Source organism: Pipra filicauda, unplaced genomic scaffold (assembly GCF_003945595.2).
Source record: "Pipra filicauda isolate LSUMZ 115617 unplaced genomic scaffold, ASM394559v2 scaffold784_size98877_pilon, whole genome shotgun sequence".
In the NCBI taxonomy this organism is placed as follows: domain Eukaryota; kingdom Metazoa; phylum Chordata; class Aves; order Passeriformes; family Pipridae; genus Pipra; species Pipra filicauda.
In genome coordinates, this window is record NW_024104958.1 from 4758 (window position 1) to 22833 (window position 18076).

The 18076-nt window shown below is 54.6% G+C and overlaps 1 protein-coding gene across 3 annotated transcripts; it reads left to right on the forward strand.

Annotated features, from left to right (window-relative positions):
• Window positions 1-3671: 3671 nt before the first annotated feature.
• LOC113987265 (methanethiol oxidase) lies at window positions 3672-17781 on the forward strand. 3 transcript variants are annotated; one of them, XM_039389892.1, is made up of 13 exons: window positions 3672-4118; window positions 5503-5633; window positions 8542-8595; window positions 9190-9302; window positions 10580-10765; window positions 11394-11514; window positions 13176-13358; window positions 13444-13622; window positions 15584-15662; window positions 16080-16201; window positions 16359-16451; window positions 17197-17315; window positions 17410-17781. In XM_039389892.1, exons 3-13 carry the CDS (start codon window positions 8589-8591, stop codon window positions 17570-17572), a joined length of 1365 nt encoding a protein of 454 aa, XP_039245826.1. In that variant the 5' UTR covers window positions 3672-4118; window positions 5503-5633; window positions 8542-8588; the 3' UTR covers window positions 17573-17781. The 3 variants fall into 3 exon arrangements, with proteins under 3 accessions (XP_039245826.1, XP_039245827.1, XP_027575606.2); XM_039389893.1 differs by lacking the exon at window positions 3672-4118 and adding an exon at window positions 4680-4888; XM_027719805.2 differs by lacking the exons at window positions 3672-4118; window positions 5503-5633 and adding an exon at window positions 6605-6960.
• The last annotated feature ends 295 nt before the right edge of the window (window positions 17782-18076 follow it).

Consider the following 18076-nt stretch of genomic DNA (forward strand, 5'->3'; position numbering starts at 1 on the left):
AGGGAGCACCCACAGGTTAATGTTTGATTTATCCTTAAAGGGAAAAGCCCCTGAGGAAAAATGAGGGAAGAGAACCCGGGAATGCTTTGGGTGGGAAGGGCCCTCGGGATCATCCAGTGCCACCTTCCCTATTCCAGGTCACTCCAACCCGGCCCTGGGCACTCCCAGGGATGGGGAATCCCTGGGGAAACAATTCCATGGGCTTCCAGGGGGCAGTTCCTGACCGAGCCCCCAGGGGAGTCCTGGAAGTTCTCATCCAGGGATTCCACGGGGCCCGGAACCGGAGAGTAACCCCTGGAATACACCTGGAATGCCCCTGGAATACACTTGGAATGCAACTGGAATACACCTGGAATACACCTGGAATGCCCCTGGAATGCACCTGGAATGCACCTGGAATGCACCTGGAATGCACCTGGAATGCACCTGGAATGCACCTGGAATGCACCTGGAATGCAACTGGAATACACCTGGAATACACCTGGAATACACCTGGAATACACCTGGAATACACCTGGAATACACCTGGAACACCCCTCAAATGCCCCTGGAACACACCTGGAATACACCTGGAATACACCCGGAATGCCCCTGGAACAGCCCTGGAACAGCCCTGGACCAGCCCTGCCCAGGGGGAAGCTGCTCCTGGGTCCCACCAGGATTCCAGGGAAACCCCCCTGGACAAACCCCAATCCCCCCAAACCCACGGACAGGCGGGAACGTGTCCGAGCCGGGTCGTGCTCAAACCACAGCCCCAAAAAAGCCATTTTTAGCACCAAAACCTGACCTTTCCTCACCCCCTCTCCCCTCCACCGTGTCCTCCTCCCCAGAATTCCCCTCTTTTTGCCTTATTTTCTCCCTGACTCCTGATAAAGCCTCTTTAACAGCCAGGAAAAAACACCTTTATTTTTTAAAAGGAGCCTCCAAAACCCCCCCACGAGGGTTAAAAGCAAACAAACAAAAGGATTCCTGCCTCAAATAATAATAATAATAATAAAAATTAAAAATAAATCAAGATAAAAAGCTTTTTTAGTGGCTTTCAAGGACTAATTGGCCCGGCCCCGAATCTGATGCAATTTAGGGGATGAAAATACACTTTTGGCTGAGGGTTTTTTTGCCTGTTTATGTGGCTTTTCCTCGGGGGGAAAGGTGAGCTGAGTTCAACATTCCGAGGGAATTCAGGAATTCACCCTTTGTGGTGCTGAAATCACTTCCAAAAGGCACCTCCCGCTTCCCAGGAACGCCACCAATTCCAAATCCTGTTTTATTAAAGGGCTCGATGCCACTAATTAAAATGTCTTATTGCACATTTAATTAGGATGATTGTTATCTGCCTCCCAGCTGAGGAAAACAAACCGATTTCTGACTTTTTTGGGGGTGTTTTTGGGGGAGGAGACTGGTGGGAAACTCCCCGAGTTTCTGGCTCTGGGATGGGGCACCAAAAAAACCCACCCACATTTTCCCACCCATTCCAACATTTCCACACAGGCAGAGCTTGGGAGAGGCAACGGAGAGAGAATTCCCTGGGATGGGAAACACTGCAGGAGGTTTCCAAGCCAGTAATTACGGGATTGAAGGCAAAGATGTGCAGGGAAAGAATTCACTGGAGCTCCGGGAACACAGGGAAAAGCAGAGCAGGGAACGTGCCCCATTCCTGCATCCCGGAGAAGTATTTCCCAAAAGGAGGCATCCCAGCTGGAAAAGGATGCCCTGAGAGGCAGCCTGGGTTCCCCAACACCCCAAAAAACGTCAGGATGGCACCAAAAATCTGATTTTTAATAGCCAGGAGCAACAGCCTGGGGGTGTGAGATCCCAGTCCTTTCTCCAGGAGATCCTGCTGGACTGAATTCCTGATCCTGATCCTGCTGAACGGAATTCCTGATCCTGCTGAACGGAATTCCCGAGCTTCCCGGGGAGGCAGCGCCGGGAAAAGGCAGGGAAGGACCCCAGGTTTGGCAGGGGCAGGGAGGGGGGCAGGTGAGGGAGGAAGGAGAGGGCGGGTGAGTTCAGGGGAGCAAATAAAGAGCAGCTTTTCCTTCTTCTTGGAGAGGGTTGGGATGAGGGAGGGAGGGAGAGCCCTCCTGTCACCTGGGGATGGCACTGGAGGGACGAGGCAGAGGCAGGACAAGGAAAACCTGGGGATCAAGGGAGATGAGCAGGAGAGGGGTGGGATGGTGATCCCAGATCCCTGGGGATGACGGGTGGGATGGCAATCCCAGATCCCTGGGGAGAGGAGTGGGATGGCAATCCCAGATCCCTGAGGGGCTCAGACAGCAATCCCAGATCCCTGGGGATGAGGGGTGGGATGACAATCCCAGAGGATGAGAGGTGGGATGGCAATCCCAGAGGATGAGAGGTGGGATGGCAGTCCCTGATCCTTGGGGATGAGGAGTGGGATGGCAAACCCAGATCCCAGGGATGGCAATCCCAGATCCTTGGGGAGAGGGGAGGGATGGCAATCCCTGATCCCTGGGGAGAAGGGTGGGATGGCAATCCCTGATCCCTGGGGAGAAGGGCGGGATGGCAATCCCTGATCCCTGGGGAGAAGGGCGGGATGGCAATCCCTGATCCCTGGGGAGAAGGGCGGGATGGCAATCCCTGATCCCTGGGGAGAAGGGTGGGATGGCAATCCCAGATCCCTGAGGGGCGGGATGGCAATCGAGAGGATGAGGAGTAGGATGGCACTCCAGGATCAGGAGAAGAGGATCAGGAGAAGAGGGGTGGGATGGCAATCCCAGGACCAGGAGGAGAGGGGTGGGATGTCAATCCCAGAGGATGAGGGGTGGGATGGCAATCCCAGAGGATGAGGGGTGGGATGGCAATCCCAGAGGATGAGGGGTGGGATGTCAATCCCAGAGGATGAGGGGTGGGATGGCAATCCCAGAGGATGAGGGGTGGGATGGCAATCCCAGAGGATGAGGGGTGGGATGGCAATCCCAGAGGATGAGGGTCGGGATGCCAATCCCAGAGGATGAGGGGTGGGATGGCAATCCCAGATCCCAGAGGATGAGGGTCGGGATGCCAATCCCAGCTCCCTGAGGGGCTCACACAAGGCACTGGAGGGGGGGAACCGCTCTGCGAAGGTGGAGAGCGAGCAGGCCAAGGAGGGGGAGGGATGTCACTCACGAGCTGATCGGAGACCCCCCCTCACCCTTATGCTCCCCTAAAAAGGGGGGGGGGGGAGAAAGGCCGTTCCTGCAGAGAACCCCACAAAACCCACGCTCGGCGTATTGTGGCGGCTAAGAAAGGCGGCGAAAAATAATCCCCGTGCCCAACATGGCCGCCCACCAGCGCCAGCGCCGGCAAAACGAGGAGGGGGCGGCAGCACCGAGGGAGGCGGGCGGAGGGGCGTGGAGGGGACGGGGACGCGGCCTCTCCCCCTTTCGCCACCCGGGAACGGCGATCCCGAGGGGGGGGGGTTGGAGAAGCGACCCCCGAGCGTGCGGGGATGGAGGGGGGGGGGGAGCGCGCGCGGAGGGAGCCCCCGCGGCGAGGCCGCATCACCGCCGCCCCCCTCCCCTCAGGGGCGGCCGCTTCACCCGCGCGCGCGCGCCCCCCGCCCGCCCGCCCGCCCGTGAGGGGCGTGCGCGCGGATCCCTCCGCGTCCCCTCAGAGCGCCCGGCGGGGCCCGGCGGGAGCGGCCGCGGCTCCTCCCCGGCACCGCGAGCCCTCCTCCCTCCTCCCTCATCCTCCTCCTCCTCCTTCTCCTCCTCCTCCTCCCGCCGCCGCCGCCGCCGCTTTGTGTACGGAGCGCTCCGGCCCTGCCGCCCCCCCCCCCTCCCCCCCCCCCCCTCCCCTTCATTCCCTTCTTCTCCTCCATTCCCGGGCGGTTCGAGCCGGTTCCACAATCAGCGAGCCCGAACAGCCCCCCCCACCCCTCCCCACAACCCCCCCCTCTCCAATCCCGCCGCCCCCCCCTCAGAGCGTACCCCCCCCCGCCTCACCTCCCTCAGCGCCGCCGCCGCTCCTCCCTAAGGGGCTCCGCCGCTCTCCGGGCGAGGCGACCCGCAGGGCGCGGGGGCAGGTGGCATGAGCCCCCCCCCCCGGGATGCTGAAGGATGGAGAAGGAGGAGGATGATGATGATGAGGAGGAATTATCCCTGTTCTGCTCGCCCTCTGTACGTTCTGGCGGGGGGCGGCTCCGTGCTTTGCCGTGTCCCGTGTTTCCCGCCCCCCCCCCCTTCGAGCTCACGGGGAGGGCAAAGAAAAAAGGGCGCCGGGCCCGGCGGGCTGATACACGCGCGCGGCGCCCGCAGCCGCACCACACACACACACACCACACATACACACACACACAAAAAAGGGGACCTGGCCGGCGGAGGGATACGGTGACGTCATTTCCTCCTGCGCGCGGTGACGTCACGGGGGGCGGCCCTGAGGGGGCCGAGGGGGGGAAATGGCGCCCGGCGGGGCGCGACCCCCGCGCCGCCCTCACGGCCCTCCCGCCGCTGCCTCGGGGCGCCGCGGGGCATGCGGGGCCTCAGATCCGTCTAGGAGTGAGGGGAGCGGCGCCGAGGAGCCGCCCGCCCCCCCGAGCCCGGCCCGGGGTGTCCCGGAGCTGGGCCTGAGCCGCCCGCCACCCCCTGAGGGCTGTGAGGGGCTGTGAGGGGCTGTGAGGGGCTGTGAGGAGGGGTCAGCCCTCAGGTGAGGAGGAGGAGGAGGAGGAGGAGGTTGGCCTTAAGGTGCTCCCTGTCAAAAATCCCTCGCCTAGGGCAGGTGTTGCCTTCACCTGGTCTGGCCTTACCTGGATTCCTGGAACCTGCTGCCTTCAGGAGCGTGATTACCCCTCATTTACAGCCTTTCAGCGCCTTTTCAGAACCTTTATGAGCTCAGAAGGGGCTCAGAAAAAGGGAGAGTGACTGTGGCACTGGCAGGGGGTGACAGGACAGTGGGTTCAGTTATTATTATTATTATTATTATTATTATTATTATTATTATTAATTTGGGATAAATTTGAAGTTAGCTACTGATAAATTTAAATGTAATTAACATTCTTTAAATCCGGGCTTTGAAAGCATCCGCATAATCCAGCCTTTAATTCCCCACATGAAGTTCTGAGCTCCCCATCCTTTCGCCCAAAGAACACGTTTCTTTATGGAAATAAATATTTCTGCCCCTTCCTAAAATTCTTTTCCCGGGCTCCTCAGGAAGCGAAAGCAAAATATGTTGTTTCACCTCAAAAAAAAAAAAAAAATAATTTGGGGAATCCTCCATTAAATATTTTTCCTTGATGCTCTGCACAAATGGGTCACTGTGCTGCCTGAGGATGCTCATTAATTGGTTCTGTGCTCAATTTAATCCTCAAATATGTCGTAACTCCTTTCCATGGACTAGGAAAAAACTGGATTTTCATTAGTTTAGAGCCATTTCAGGATTACAATTCATTAGACTCAAAAAAAAAAATGAGTCTAATAAAGAGGAGGGCCCCAACATTCCCTGTTTTATGCCAATATCAGCTCCAGGACATGAGTTAAACTGGACATTTTTCCATTCTGCCTGTAGGTGAAAGACTGACTGTCATTGTTGGCAGCTCCAGTTTGGAATTTAAAGGTTGAAAACAAAGATTTTTTTCCCATTATATCCACCCTGGAAGGATCTGAATCCGAGATCTGACACAGAATCCATCAAACCAGGTGAGGGTGAGCTTGAAATGAAATCCTGGGCTTAAAGCCTGGGTTTGTTCCCCATTGCTCATGAACTGCATTGGAATTTGGGGTGGGATGGGGATTGTGGGTCCTGTGCTTCCAGACCTGCTTTTTTTTTCGGGAATAAACCCAAATTCTCCATCCTGTGCAGCACTTAATGAACTAAAAATCAGGGGGGTGAGACTTGCAGGGAAGGTTTGCTGTGTCAACAGTGGGCTAGTCAAGGATCCAGGCAGGCAGCTCTGAGCCAGCTCAGATTTTATCTCCAGGAATAATTTGGATTTTGGATGCCAGGGGAAAAGTCTGGGGCCAAAACCCAGCGGGTTTGGCCTCCTCCACACTCTTGTTGTGCTGCTATAAATAGAATTTTGCATTCTAATTGCCTCCCTGGGGAGGAGGAATGCCAAGGTGTTGATAAAAGGATTCTCCTCCGGTAAAGGAATCTCGGAGATGACTCCTGGATGGGATTAATTCCCAAATGCTGGATGCAAAAAAGGCTTTGGGAACCGTTGGAGCTGTGCCCGAGGGGGGGTGAGGGGGAAATCCCCCCCCAAAAAATGATAAATGCACGTGGTTCTCTCGCTAAAAAATACCAATAATAACTTTAAACCTCTCCAGCAATAAAAGGACGATCCCGTTCGTGTTTTCTGCTCTTCCTGGTGGTTCCTGCAAAAGGCAGGGAAGCGGCACAGGGGGGTGAAATGTGGGATCCCCTCCTGGAAACGCTTTTGGAAACGAGAGAGGAAACATTGCCCGGGGGAAAACAAAGTGCATTCCTTGGAAAAACTCGGCGGGAAACAGCGGAGTCATTCTCATCAGGGCCAGTTCAGCCGATCCCGGCTGGAATCGAGAGCGAAATCCAGATTTTCCAGCCCTCGGGGCAGCTGTGCCGAACTTGAAAGGATCTTCTCCGAGAGGGAATTCCCGGGTTTTTTTCCAGCGGGCGAGTTTTCTTTTCCGGAGCTGCCCCGTTCAGTGCGTTACTGTTGCAGCCGAGCTGGGATCCGGGCCGGCATTCCCGGAGTTTTTGAGCAGAATCCCGAGTTTTTTGAGCAGAAAAGCTGCGATATTCCCAGGAAAAGGCGGAGGCGCAGGTGGAACGCGCGGCAGCGGCGGGGGGACACGAGTTCCCTCCGCTCTTCCCGAGGGGACTCCAGGTTGGAGTTTCGTCCTTCCCGAGCTCCGGCCGCGGCTCCTTCCCTGGATCCTCCCCTTGGCCGCTGCCCCGGGCCCGCCCGCCCCTTCACAGCCCTCTGGGCTCCACAAAATCCCTCTCCGGGCGGCAGAACTCCCATTCCCGACCTCTCCAACATGGGTAAGAGCTCCAGCCCCGCATCCAGGCGCGGATCCCGCCGGGATTTGGGCTCGGGGAGGGGGGTTCGGCCTTTCCCGTTCCTTTTTCATCGAACCCTCCGCGGGTTTGGAACGAGGAGCTCTGATCCCACCCCCGAACGCCTGTTGGGCTCTGATTAAGTGTTTAAAACCTGAATAAACGCTCGCTGCTCGCGGGCACGGAACGCTGAGGGAGATTGTTGGGGGAGGGAGGGCCTGAATTGGCCTTTTTTGCTTCTATTTGATGTTTATTTTTAAGGACAGACCCCCCCCCGATTTCCATTCGTGGCTCCGGGGACAGGAAGCAGAGGGAGGGACTAAAGAGTTTGGACGCTGGATTGTGAAATGTTGTGCGGTTTGCCAGGAATTCTGTCACCTTGGGGCTGCGAAACAGGGAAGGGTTGGAAGGTTTGGGTAAAAAACATGATTCTGCCCGGGTTAAAAACCATCGATTAGGTAAAAAACCCACGATTCTGGCTCAGCAGGAATGTGTATCCTGGTGGGAATGTTGGTGCTTAGCAAAGCACCAAGATATAAATGTTCCATCATTTAAAAAAATCATTATTTTCCTTTTTTTTCTGCCTCTTAAGTTTAATTTTTTAGCCTGTGCCCACGAGTTTTGTCTTGGGTGGGAAGGACATTAAAGCCCATTCCAGGGCAGGGACACCTTCCTCTATCCCAGGTTGCTCCAACCTGGCCTTGGACACTTCCAGGGCTGGGGCAGCCACAAATTCCCTGGAAACCCAGGCCCTGGCCACCGTTGCAGGGCAGAATTCCTTCCCAATGTTCCCTCTGGCACTGGGAAGGCATTCCCTGTGTCTGTCCCTCCCTCCAGGTCCCTCTCCAGCCCTCCTGGGCTCTGTCCAGAGCCTTCCCTTCTCCAGGCTGCACATTCCCAGATCCCACCTGGCTCCGGAGCAGGAGCAGCTCCAGCCCTTGGAGCAGCTCCGGGGCCTCCTCTGGGCTCCCTCCAGAGCTCCACGACTTCCCAGGGGGAGCAGCTGTGGAAAAACAACTGCTGCACTTGCAGTTCCTGACTGGAGAAAGTGGGAATGAGGATGGAATCCCTGGTGGGAGAGCAGAGCCAGGGAGCTGAGCTTTCCATGGAGAGAAGGTTCCTCCTGGTCCATCCCTCCTTTTCCAGGCTCTGAATCCTGAAAAAACAAAAATCCCCACTTCTGCAGCATTTCTGTGCAGGGAAAGCCCAGAGGCTCTCCAGGAATAACCACGGGGGTTGTTCCCGTTGGGAATTCCGTTGGGAATTCTGTCTCCTCAGTCCCCAGCAGCTCCCTCAAATCCTGAACACCCTTTTCCCACATCCCAGACCTCTGGCACAGACAAAAGTGCTCTGAAAAGGGGAGGCTGAACTCCCTGAAGGCCCCAACTTCCCATTTTTCCTGAGGATGGAGCATCACACCACGGATATTTCCAGGAGCTGGAATGACCCTGGAGCCAGCAATTAAAAAAACCTGGAGTTCAAATTCCTCCCCCTCTCCGTGCAAACCCCCCCAGTCCTCTTAGAGGTGTTGAAATAATTGGATTTTTTTCCTCTCTCTCCAATCAGCAAAATGTGGAGCCTGTGGACCAGGATATGCAAGTCCTCTGGACGCCATGAAAGGCAAGTTCTGGGACAGCTTTCCCAAAAATCCAGGCAGCAGCAGTGGAATTGTTTTGGAATTAGGGGAAGACAAGGTGGATGCCTCCCTGAGTGGCTTGTGTGAAATATAGGAAGTATGTGAAATATAGAATGTGAAATATAGAAAGTATATGAAATATATAAAAAATACGTGAAATATATAACGTGTGTGAAATATATAAAGTATATGAAATATATAAAGTATATGAAATATATAAAAAATATGTGAAATATATAAAGTACATGAAATATATAAACTATATTAAATATATAATGTGAAATATATAAAGTATATGAAATATAAAGTATATAAAACATACAGAATATATAAAATATATAGAACATATAAAATATATAAAATATAAAATACATAAAATATATAAAATACATAAAATATATAAAATATATAAAATATAAAGGCCTCCTTTATAAAAAGCAAAAAGCAAAGGCAACCCTCAGCTTCACCTCCTGGGAAGAATCCCAACTCCCAGACAGGTGAAACCCTCAAGTTCCTTTCAGTGTCCCCAGGTTTTTTTTGGTAAAACTGAGGTTTTTTGGTGCCTCTGTGCCCTCCAGGCCCCCGGGAGGAGCTGCTCTACCTGCCCTGCATCTACAGGAACACGGGCATCCAAAAACCTGACTACCTGGCCACGGTGGATGTGGACCCCAAATCCCCCCACTACTGCCAGGTACCTGCTGGGGGGGGAATATCTGGGTTCCCAGATCCCTTAACAAGTAAATATTTGTGGGGGAAAGCCACAAAAGCCTCTGCTTTAAATTTTCTTACCCCAAAATTAACATTTCTCCTTTTTCTCGAGGCCCTCCCAGGGCGTTTTTAATATTTCTCTTTTTTTTTTGTGTGTGTGTGAACGTTCAGCCCTGGAAGGTTTGAGAGTTCCTTGGGACATCTCACCCCCCCACACAGCAGGAATCACAACCTAATCCCTGGATTTCACCAATTCCTGCCTGGCAAACAGCCCTTTTCCTCCTCCTTTTGTGCCTTCCCACTCGGACACAACGACCCATTTCCTTGCCATTGAGACCCTTTGCTTTGCCTGGGGGAAAAAAACCCCAAAGCTGGGTTTGGAGCCCTGATTGCCAGGATTGCCAGGATTTCCAGGTGATCCATGGAAACAGGCTGGCTTTGGAGCCCTGATTGCCAGGATTTCCCTGATTTCCAGAATTTCCTTGATTTCCAGGTGATCCATGGAAACAGGCTGGCTTTGGAGCCCTGATCTCCCTCATTTCCAGGATTTCCCTCATTTCCAGGATTTCCCTCTTTTCCAGGTGATCCATCCTGGCTTTGGAGCCCTGATTTCCAGAATTTCCTTGATTTCCAGGTGATCCATGGAAGCAGGCTGGGTTTGGAGCCCTGATTTCCCTCATTTCCAGGATTTCCCTGATTTCCGGGATTTCCCTGATTTCCAGGCTTTCCCTCATTTCCAGGTGATCCATACAAGCAGGCTGGGTTTGGAGCCCTGATTTCCAGGATTTCCCTGATTTCCCTGATTCCCAGGTGATCCACCCTGGGTTTGGAGCCCTGATTTCCAGGATTTCCCTGATTTCCCTGATTTCCAGGTGATCCACCCTGGGTTTGGAGCCCTAATTTCCCTCATTTCCAGGTGATCCATGGAAGCAGGCTGGGTTTGGAGCCCTGATTTCCAGGCTTTCCCTGCTTTCCCTGATTCCCAGGTGACCCACCCTGGCTCTGGAGCCCTGATTTCCAGGATTTCCCTGATTTCCCTGATTCCCAGGTGACCCGCCCTGGCTCTGGAGCCCTGATTTCCAGGATTTCCCTGTTTTCCAGGTGATCCACCCTGGCTCTGGAGCCCTGATTTCCAGGATTTCCCTGATTCCCAGGTGACCCACCCTGGCTCTGGAGCCCTGATTTCCAGGATTTCCCTGATTCCCAGGTGACCCGCCCTGGCTCTGGAGCCCTGATTTCCCTGCTTTCCCTGTTTTCCAGGTGATCCACCGCCTGCCCATGCCCAACCTGCAGGATGAGCTGCACCATTCCGGCTGGAACACCTGCAGCAGCTGCTTTGGGGACTGCAGGAAAAGCAGGAATCTCCTCATCCTTCCAGCCCTCATCTCCTCCAGGATCTACGTGGTGGATGTGGGAACAGACCCCAGGGCTCCCAGGCTCCACAAGGTTCACATCACATTTTTATTTCTCTTTTTTTTTTTTTTTTAATACCCAAGAGACTCCAAGGATTCCAACTTCCAGAACATTCATGGAAACCTCTGTCCAGCATTAATTAGGAACTGGTGGGAGCCTTTATTGATAAACTCCACACAAAACCATTGTCCCAAAGAAACACAAGTAAATGTGGTGGATTTTAAATTAATTTAAAATTAATTCTAAAAGTTCCCAACCTGCCTCTGCAGTATTTCAGTCACAGTTATTGGTTTTGACTACAAGAGGCACGTTTGGCTGACTATGTACTATGTTTTCCAGGGCTAAATTCAAATTTCTGTTGGATTTTCCATGATCAAACCCAGAAGGGACCCCCCCTCTTTGATTTGTAACCCTTGGTTCCTAAACCTGTGCTTTTTTGAACAGCAAAAATTAAGGAAACATTTTAAATATGTCAAAATGAACATTTCTTTACGTCTCTTTTTTCGTGGAAATGATTGAAATTTCCCCCAAATAAACCCTCTGCTGCCACAGGGTTGCTTTGGCAGAGACACAGACCTGGCAGAGGGAGGTTTGGATCCGAATTCCCGGTTTTCCCACGTGGAATTGTTTGGGTTTTCCTGTCTGTGCCTCCCCATTCCAGGTGGTGGAGCCGACGGAATTGTTCGGGAAGGGGAACGCGGCCAACCCTCACACCTCCCACTGCCTGGGCTCCGGGGACATCCTCATCAGCTGCCTGGGGGACCCTGCTGGCAATGGCAAAGGTGCTGAGCCCCTCCTCTGGCTCCAGGGGAAGATTCCTGGCCCTCCTTGCTCCAGGGAAAGGATTCCTGGCCCTCCTTGCTCCAGGGAAAGGATTCCTGGCCCTCCTTGCTCCAGGGAAAGGATTCCTGGCCCTCCTTGTTCCAGGGAAGGATTCCTGGCCCTCCTCTGGCTCCAGGGGAAGATTCCTGGCCCTCCTTGCTCCAGGAAAGGATTCCTGGCCCTCCTTGCTCCAGGAAAGGATTCCTGGCCCTCCTTGCTCCAGGGAAAGATTCCTGGCCCTCCTTGCTCCAGGAAAGGATTCCTGGCCCTCCTTGCTCCAGGAAAGGATTCCTGGCCCTCCTTGCTCCAGGGAAAGAATTCCTGTTGCTCCTTGCTCCAGGAAAGGATTCCTGGCCCTCCTTGCTCCAGGGAAAGATTCCTGGTCCTTGTCCAGGGATGATTCCTGGCCCTCCTTGCTCCAGGGAAGATTCCCTGGCCCTCCTTGCTCCAGGAAAGGTTCCGGGCCCCTTGCTTCCAGGGAAAGGATTCCTGGCCTCCTTGCTCCAGGAAAGGATTCCTGGCCCCTCCTTGCTCCAGGAAAGGATTCCTGGCCCTCCTTGCTCCAGGAAAGGAGGCCTTGTGCTCCTTGCTCCAGGAAAGGATTCCTGTTGCTCCTTGCTCCAGGGAAAGATTCCTGGCCCTCCTTGCTCCAGGGAAAGATTCCTGGCCCTCCTTGCTCCAGGAAAGGATTCCTGGCCCTCCTTGCTCCAGGGAAAGGATTCCTGGCCCTCCTTGCTCCAGGGAAAGGATTCCTGTTGCTCCTTGCTCCAGGGAAAGATTCCTGGCCCTCCTTGCTCCAGGAAAGGATTCCTGGCCCTCCTTGCTCCAGGGAAAGGATTCCTGGCCCTCCTTGCTCCAGGGAAAGATTCCTGGATCCTTTTCCCCAAGCCCGGGCTGCGAAAGCAGAACTTTTAAAATCTTTATTATCCTCCTCCTTTTCCCAGGGGTTTTCCTGCTGGGTCAGAGGCAAACATGTCCCTCAGTAGGTGATTACTGGGAGTAGGATTTGTCAGGATTGAGTAGGAATTATCAGAATTCAAGGATACTGGTGGCAATCCAAGAAAACCAGAGGTGACTCCTCCAGGAGTCCAGCAAACTGGACCTTAAAAAAAATTCATTGTCGTGTGATAAAAAGCCTTTAAAAACCCAGGTTTTGTTTGCTTTGGGCCACAAGAGCAAAACCAGAATCACAAAACATTCACTGAAGTACAAAAGCAAAGCCAGAATCACAAAATATTCCTTGAAGGACAAAAAGCAAAACCAAAATCACAAAATATTCCTTAAAGGACAAAAGCAAAGCCAGGATCACAAAATATTCCTTAAAGGACAAAAAGCAAAGCCAGGATCACAAAATATTCCTTAAAGGACAAAAGCAAAGCCAGGATCACAAAATATTCCTTAAAGGACAAAAAGCAAAGCCAGGATCACAAAATATTCCTTAAAGGACAAAAAGCAAAGCCAGGATCACAAAATATTCCTTAAAGGAGAAAAAGCAAAGCCAGGATCACAAAATATTCTTCCAGTGTAGGGTTGCATATTAGAAAACAGCTATTTAAATTATTTCTCCTCTTTAAGGCTTTGTGAATGTCTCCCAACACTTCTTTTTGGGGTTTTGTGCCAGGGAGTTTTATCCTGCTGGACGGAGAGACCTTCGAGGTGAAAGGAAACTGGGAGAAGGGGGAGAAGGTCCCTTCCCTGGGCTACGACTTCTGGTACCAACCCCGGCACAACGTCCTGCTGAGCACGGAGTGGGGGGTCCCAAAGGCCCTGAGGGACGGGTTCGACCCCGCTGACGTGGAGAAAGGTGAGGAAAAACCCCTTAAAAACGAAACTATTCCCTCAAATCCTTCGTTAAATGAACGTTTCCTCTGCCCCACCCCCTCTCCCAGGGCTCTACGGGCGCCACATCAACGTGTGGGACTGGAGCACCCACAGGCTGCTGCAGGCCCTGGATCTGGGGAAGGGCTCCGTCCCTCTGGAAATCCGGTTCCTGCACGAGCCGGCGGCGGGCGAGGGGTTCGTGGGCTGTGCCCTGAGCGGGGCCGTGCAGCGCTTCCACAGGACACAGGTGGGTGTGGGGGAGCTGGGGGGCCTCTGCATCCCACAGGGATGGGAGCAGGAGCCTCTGCATCCCACAGGGAATCCCATCACCAGGGATGGGATCCTGGAAGGGGTTGGGTTGGGTTGGGGGAGCCTCTGCATCCCACAGGGATGGGAGCAGGAGCCTCTGCATCCCACAGGGATGGGATCAGGGAGGGGTTGGGTTGGGTTGGGAGAGCCTCTGCATCCCACAGGGATGGGATCAGGGAGCCTCTGCATCCCACAGGGATGGGATCAGGGAGCCTCTGCATCCCACAGGGATGGGATCAGGGAGCCTCTGCATCCCACAGGGATGGGATCAGGGAAGGGTTGGGTTGGGGGAGCCTCTGCATTCCCAGAGGGATGGGATCCTGGAAAGGGTTGGGTTGGGGGAGCCTCTGCATCCCACAGGGATGGGATCAGGGAGCTCTGCATTCCCACAGGGATGGGATCCTGGAAAGGGGTTGGGTTGGGAGAACCTCTGCATCCCACAGGGATGGGATCAGGGAGCCTCTGCATCCCACAGGGAATCCCATCACCAGGGATGGGATCCTGGAAGGGATTGGGTTGGGTTGGGGGAGCCTCTGCATTCCCACAGGGATGGGATCAGGAGCCTCTGCATCCCACAGGGATGGGATCAGGGAGCCTCTGCATCCCACAGGGATGGGAGCAGGAGCCTCTGCATCCCACAGGGATGGGATCAGGGAGCTCTGCATTCCCACAGGGATGGGATCAGGAGCCTCTGCATCCCACAGGGATGGGATCAGGAGCCTCTGCATCCCACAGGGATGGGATCAGGAGCCTCTGCATCCCACAGGGATGGGAGCAGGGAAGGGTTGGGTTGGGGGAGCCTCTGCATCCCACAGGGATGGGATCAGGAGCCTCTGCATTCCCACAGGGATGGGCTCACCAGGGATGGGATCCTGGAAGGGGTTGGGTTGGGTTGGGTTGGGTTGGGTTGGGTTGGGAGCGACCTCCAAGGGCAGTTTGTTCACGGCAGGGACACCTCCCACCAGCCCAGGTCGCTCCAGGAGCTCCATCCAGCCTGGCCCTGGACACTCCCAGGGATGGGGAATCCATGGAATAACCCCTGCCAGGGCCTCCCCACCCTCCCAGGGAGGAATTTCTCCCTCAAACCCCCCCTCCTGCACCTTAAGGCCGTTCCCCCTCGTGCCATCGCTCCACACCCCCGGGAAAAGTCCCTCTCTGGGAATTCCCTGAGCCCTTGGGGATCACTTGGAGGCTTTCCCTGAGGAAGGGGCTGCAGCAGCAGCTCAGCAGCAGCTCAGCAGCTCCTTTTGTGGCCTTCAAGCTGGTCAGCACACGTGGGTCAGCTGGACAGCTGAGCAGGACACCTGGAATTTGTCCCCAGGGTCACTGGGTGCTCCCTACTGGCCTTTGGAAGTGTGGGATTTGTCCCCAGGGTCACTGGGTGCTCCCTGCTGGCCTTTGGAAGTGTGGGATTTGTCCCCAGGGTCACTGGGTGCTCCCTGCTGGCCTTTGGAAGTGTGGGATTTGTCTCCAGGGTCACTGGGTGCTCCCTGCTGGCCTTTGGAAGTGTGGGATTTGTCTCCAGGGTCACTGGGTGCTCCCTGCTGGCCTTTGGAAGTGTAGGGGAGACCTGAAGGTAGAGGAGGGAGGGACAGGGGAGTGTAGCCTGGAGACCCCAGAGCAATTTGAGATATTGTTCCATAGGAAAACTAGTAACATTCCCACTGGGAATACTGTTACCACCCTCAGTAACACTCCCTGTGTGAATCCCCCCCTGTGCAGCCCCTGGTAAATAAATCCCAGTTCTCCTCCCTCTGCCAAGCCCAGCTGAGCCCTCTGGAGCTCAGCAAAGCAACCAACAGGAGCTGGACCTTGAGGACCCTCGTGGGTCCCTTCCAGCTCGGGATATTCCAGGATTTAGTGACTCCTTGGATAAGAATTCCGTGTTCCCTCCTGCAGAAAGGGGACTGGGCAGCGGAGAAGGTGATCGAAGTGCCCAGCAAGAAGGTGCAAGGATGGCTCCTCCCGGACATGCCTGGTTGGTGGGACCATGTTGGGAAAGAAATGGGATGTTCTCCTCATCAGTTCCCTGGTCCAGAGCAGCTTTTGGCCTAATTTTGTCCTTAAATGGCAAAAAAAAAGACCAAATTTGTGGGAGGGGGTTCTGAGGTGGCCGGGTGAGGTTGTGCTCTGCTCCCACGCTGCTCCAATGCTTGAGGTCACTTTCTCCAGAAGAATCCTTGGGAGTTTGGGCCTGAGGGTGTCCAGGAATATATCCTGGGAATGCTGGTGGAGCCTGAACCTGCTTGGAGCAGGCCCTGGGATTCCGGGGTGGGCTGTGTCCCTCCAGCTCTCATGACTTTGAGCTTCTGTGAGCAGAGCTTTGCCAGAGAGCGGGACTGGGGCTGGTTTGGTGCTGATCCTGCTGGCTCAGCCCTGGAATTCCCTCCTGCAGGTCTCATCACCGACATCCTGATCTCCCTGGACGACAGGTTCCTGTACTTCAGCAACTGGCTGCACGGGGACGTGCGGCAGTACGACATCTCCGACCCCCGGCGGCCCCGGCTCGTGGGGCAGGTGAGGGAAAAACCCCCCTGCCAGCCCTGGGGGTCAGCTCAGGAGGGGTGTCCTCCTTTTCCCAAGAGGAGAAACGCCCCAGTTTGCTTTGGCTCCGGGGTTTTGGCCCCGTTCTCTGCCTGTTCTCTGCCTGTTCTCCCCCCTTCCCTGCCCGCAGGTCTTCCTGGGGGGCAGCATTGCCAGGGGGGGCCCTGTGACTGTGCTGGAGGACAAGGAGCTGCAGTGTCAGCCAGAGCCCTTTGTCATCCAGGTCAGTGCTCCCAACTGATTCCAATCCATTGGAAGGTGCCCAATATTTAAAGGTAATTACACCTTGATGGCCTGGGCAGGTGCCAGGTCTGGGCACGTCCATGCCAGGCCCTCACCACCCTCACAGGGAAGAATTTATCCCTGATATCCAACCTAAATCTTCCCTTCTCAGCCTAAAAAAAGTCATGGAATCGTTAAGGTTGGCAAAGCCCTCTGAAGTTCCACCACTGACCTGACATTATTCCCACTGAGCTGCCTGTGGAAGGTCTCGGGGTGTGGGAGAACCGAAGGTGGTCTCGACTAAAACCTGTTGGCCACCAAAGCTGGGCAGTGGTGGAACCACCACCCCTGGAAGTGTTTGGGAAACGTGTGGATGTGGCACCTGGGCACGTGGTTTGGTGGTGCTGGGGGGAACAGCTGGACTTGGTGATCTCAGAGGGCTTTTCCAACCTTAATAATTCCATGGTTTTATGAAAACCACTCCGGGAAGCTCCACATCCTTCACCCTCACCTTTTTACCTGGTTAACTGTGTGAATTAAGTGGAACTCACCTGCAGTGACTCCAAGGCTCCTGTTAAGAAGGAAGAAGACTCCCAATAAAAACTGTTCCCTCCCCAGAGCCGTGGATTTGACGTTCCTGCCTCGGGAATTTGGGATCTCTCCGGGCAGGGCTGTTTTCTTTCTCCTTGTGGCCACATTTCCTTTATCCAGCTTGGCTCGAGCGCCTCCTTCTCCCCAAATTTCAGGGCAAGAAGGTTCCAGGCGGGCCTCAGATGCTGCAGCTGAGCTTGGATGGGAAGAGGTTGTACGTCACCAACTCCCTGTACAGCGGCTGGGACAAGCAGTTCTACCCCGACCTGCTCCAGTAAGGAGCCCTGGGCTCAGTTATTAACCAATTAACGAGGCAATTAACGCCACGGCCCCTTCTCCCAGCGCCTGTTTGCTCGTGCCTTTGGCAGGGAGGGCTCTGTCATGCTGCAGATCGACGTGGACACCGAGCGAGGGGGGCTGGCGGTGAACCCAAACTTCCTGGTGGATTTTGGGCAGGAGCCGGACGGGCCGGCGCTGGCCCACGAGATGAGATACCCTGGGGGGGACTGCACCTCGGACATCTGGCTGTGACCATCCTCCTGGGGCTGCTCTATCCCCTCCCAGAGCTTCCCAAACCCTCCCTTTATCACCAGGAGGATCAGGGCACCTGGAGCTTTGCCCGCTGTCTGAATTCAGATTTCTCTTCCTGAGCTCTCGTCTCATCCGTGCACCGATGCCACAAAAAATCAGCAATAAAATCACCCTTCAGCTCAGCTGGAGGTGCTTTTTTTCTTTTGGTCTTTCAGGCATTTGGGCATTTTGTGTCTCAAAGGCCACAGCTGTGAGGTCACTGTCGTTTGTCTGACAAATGTGTGTCCTTTTTTTTTGGGATGGACATGGGAATCTGCCCTTGGAAAAGGCACCTGTTCTGCCCGTGGCCAGGGGAGGGCAGGCTGCACCTCTTCCATCAGCACAGAACTGCTCCAAGGACTGCCTCTTCCTCCACCTGGAATTTCAGGTCCTGCTTTTCCCCGGACCACAAACTACCTGACAAGGATTCCACGTCCTGGGCAGCACCTGGAGAGCAGGAGGAGG

Excerpts from the sequence above, each read along its gene's own strand:
- LOC113987265 (XM_027719805.2), top strand. Across the intron at positions 8,596-9,189 it reads TCCTCTGGACGCCATGAAAG|GCCCCCGGGAGGAGCTGCTC; the intron begins GCAAGTTCTGGG and ends TGTGCCCTCCAG. Across the intron at positions 10,766-11,393 it reads GGGCTCCCAGGCTCCACAAG|GTGGTGGAGCCGACGGAATT; the intron begins GTTCACATCACA and ends TCCCCATTCCAG.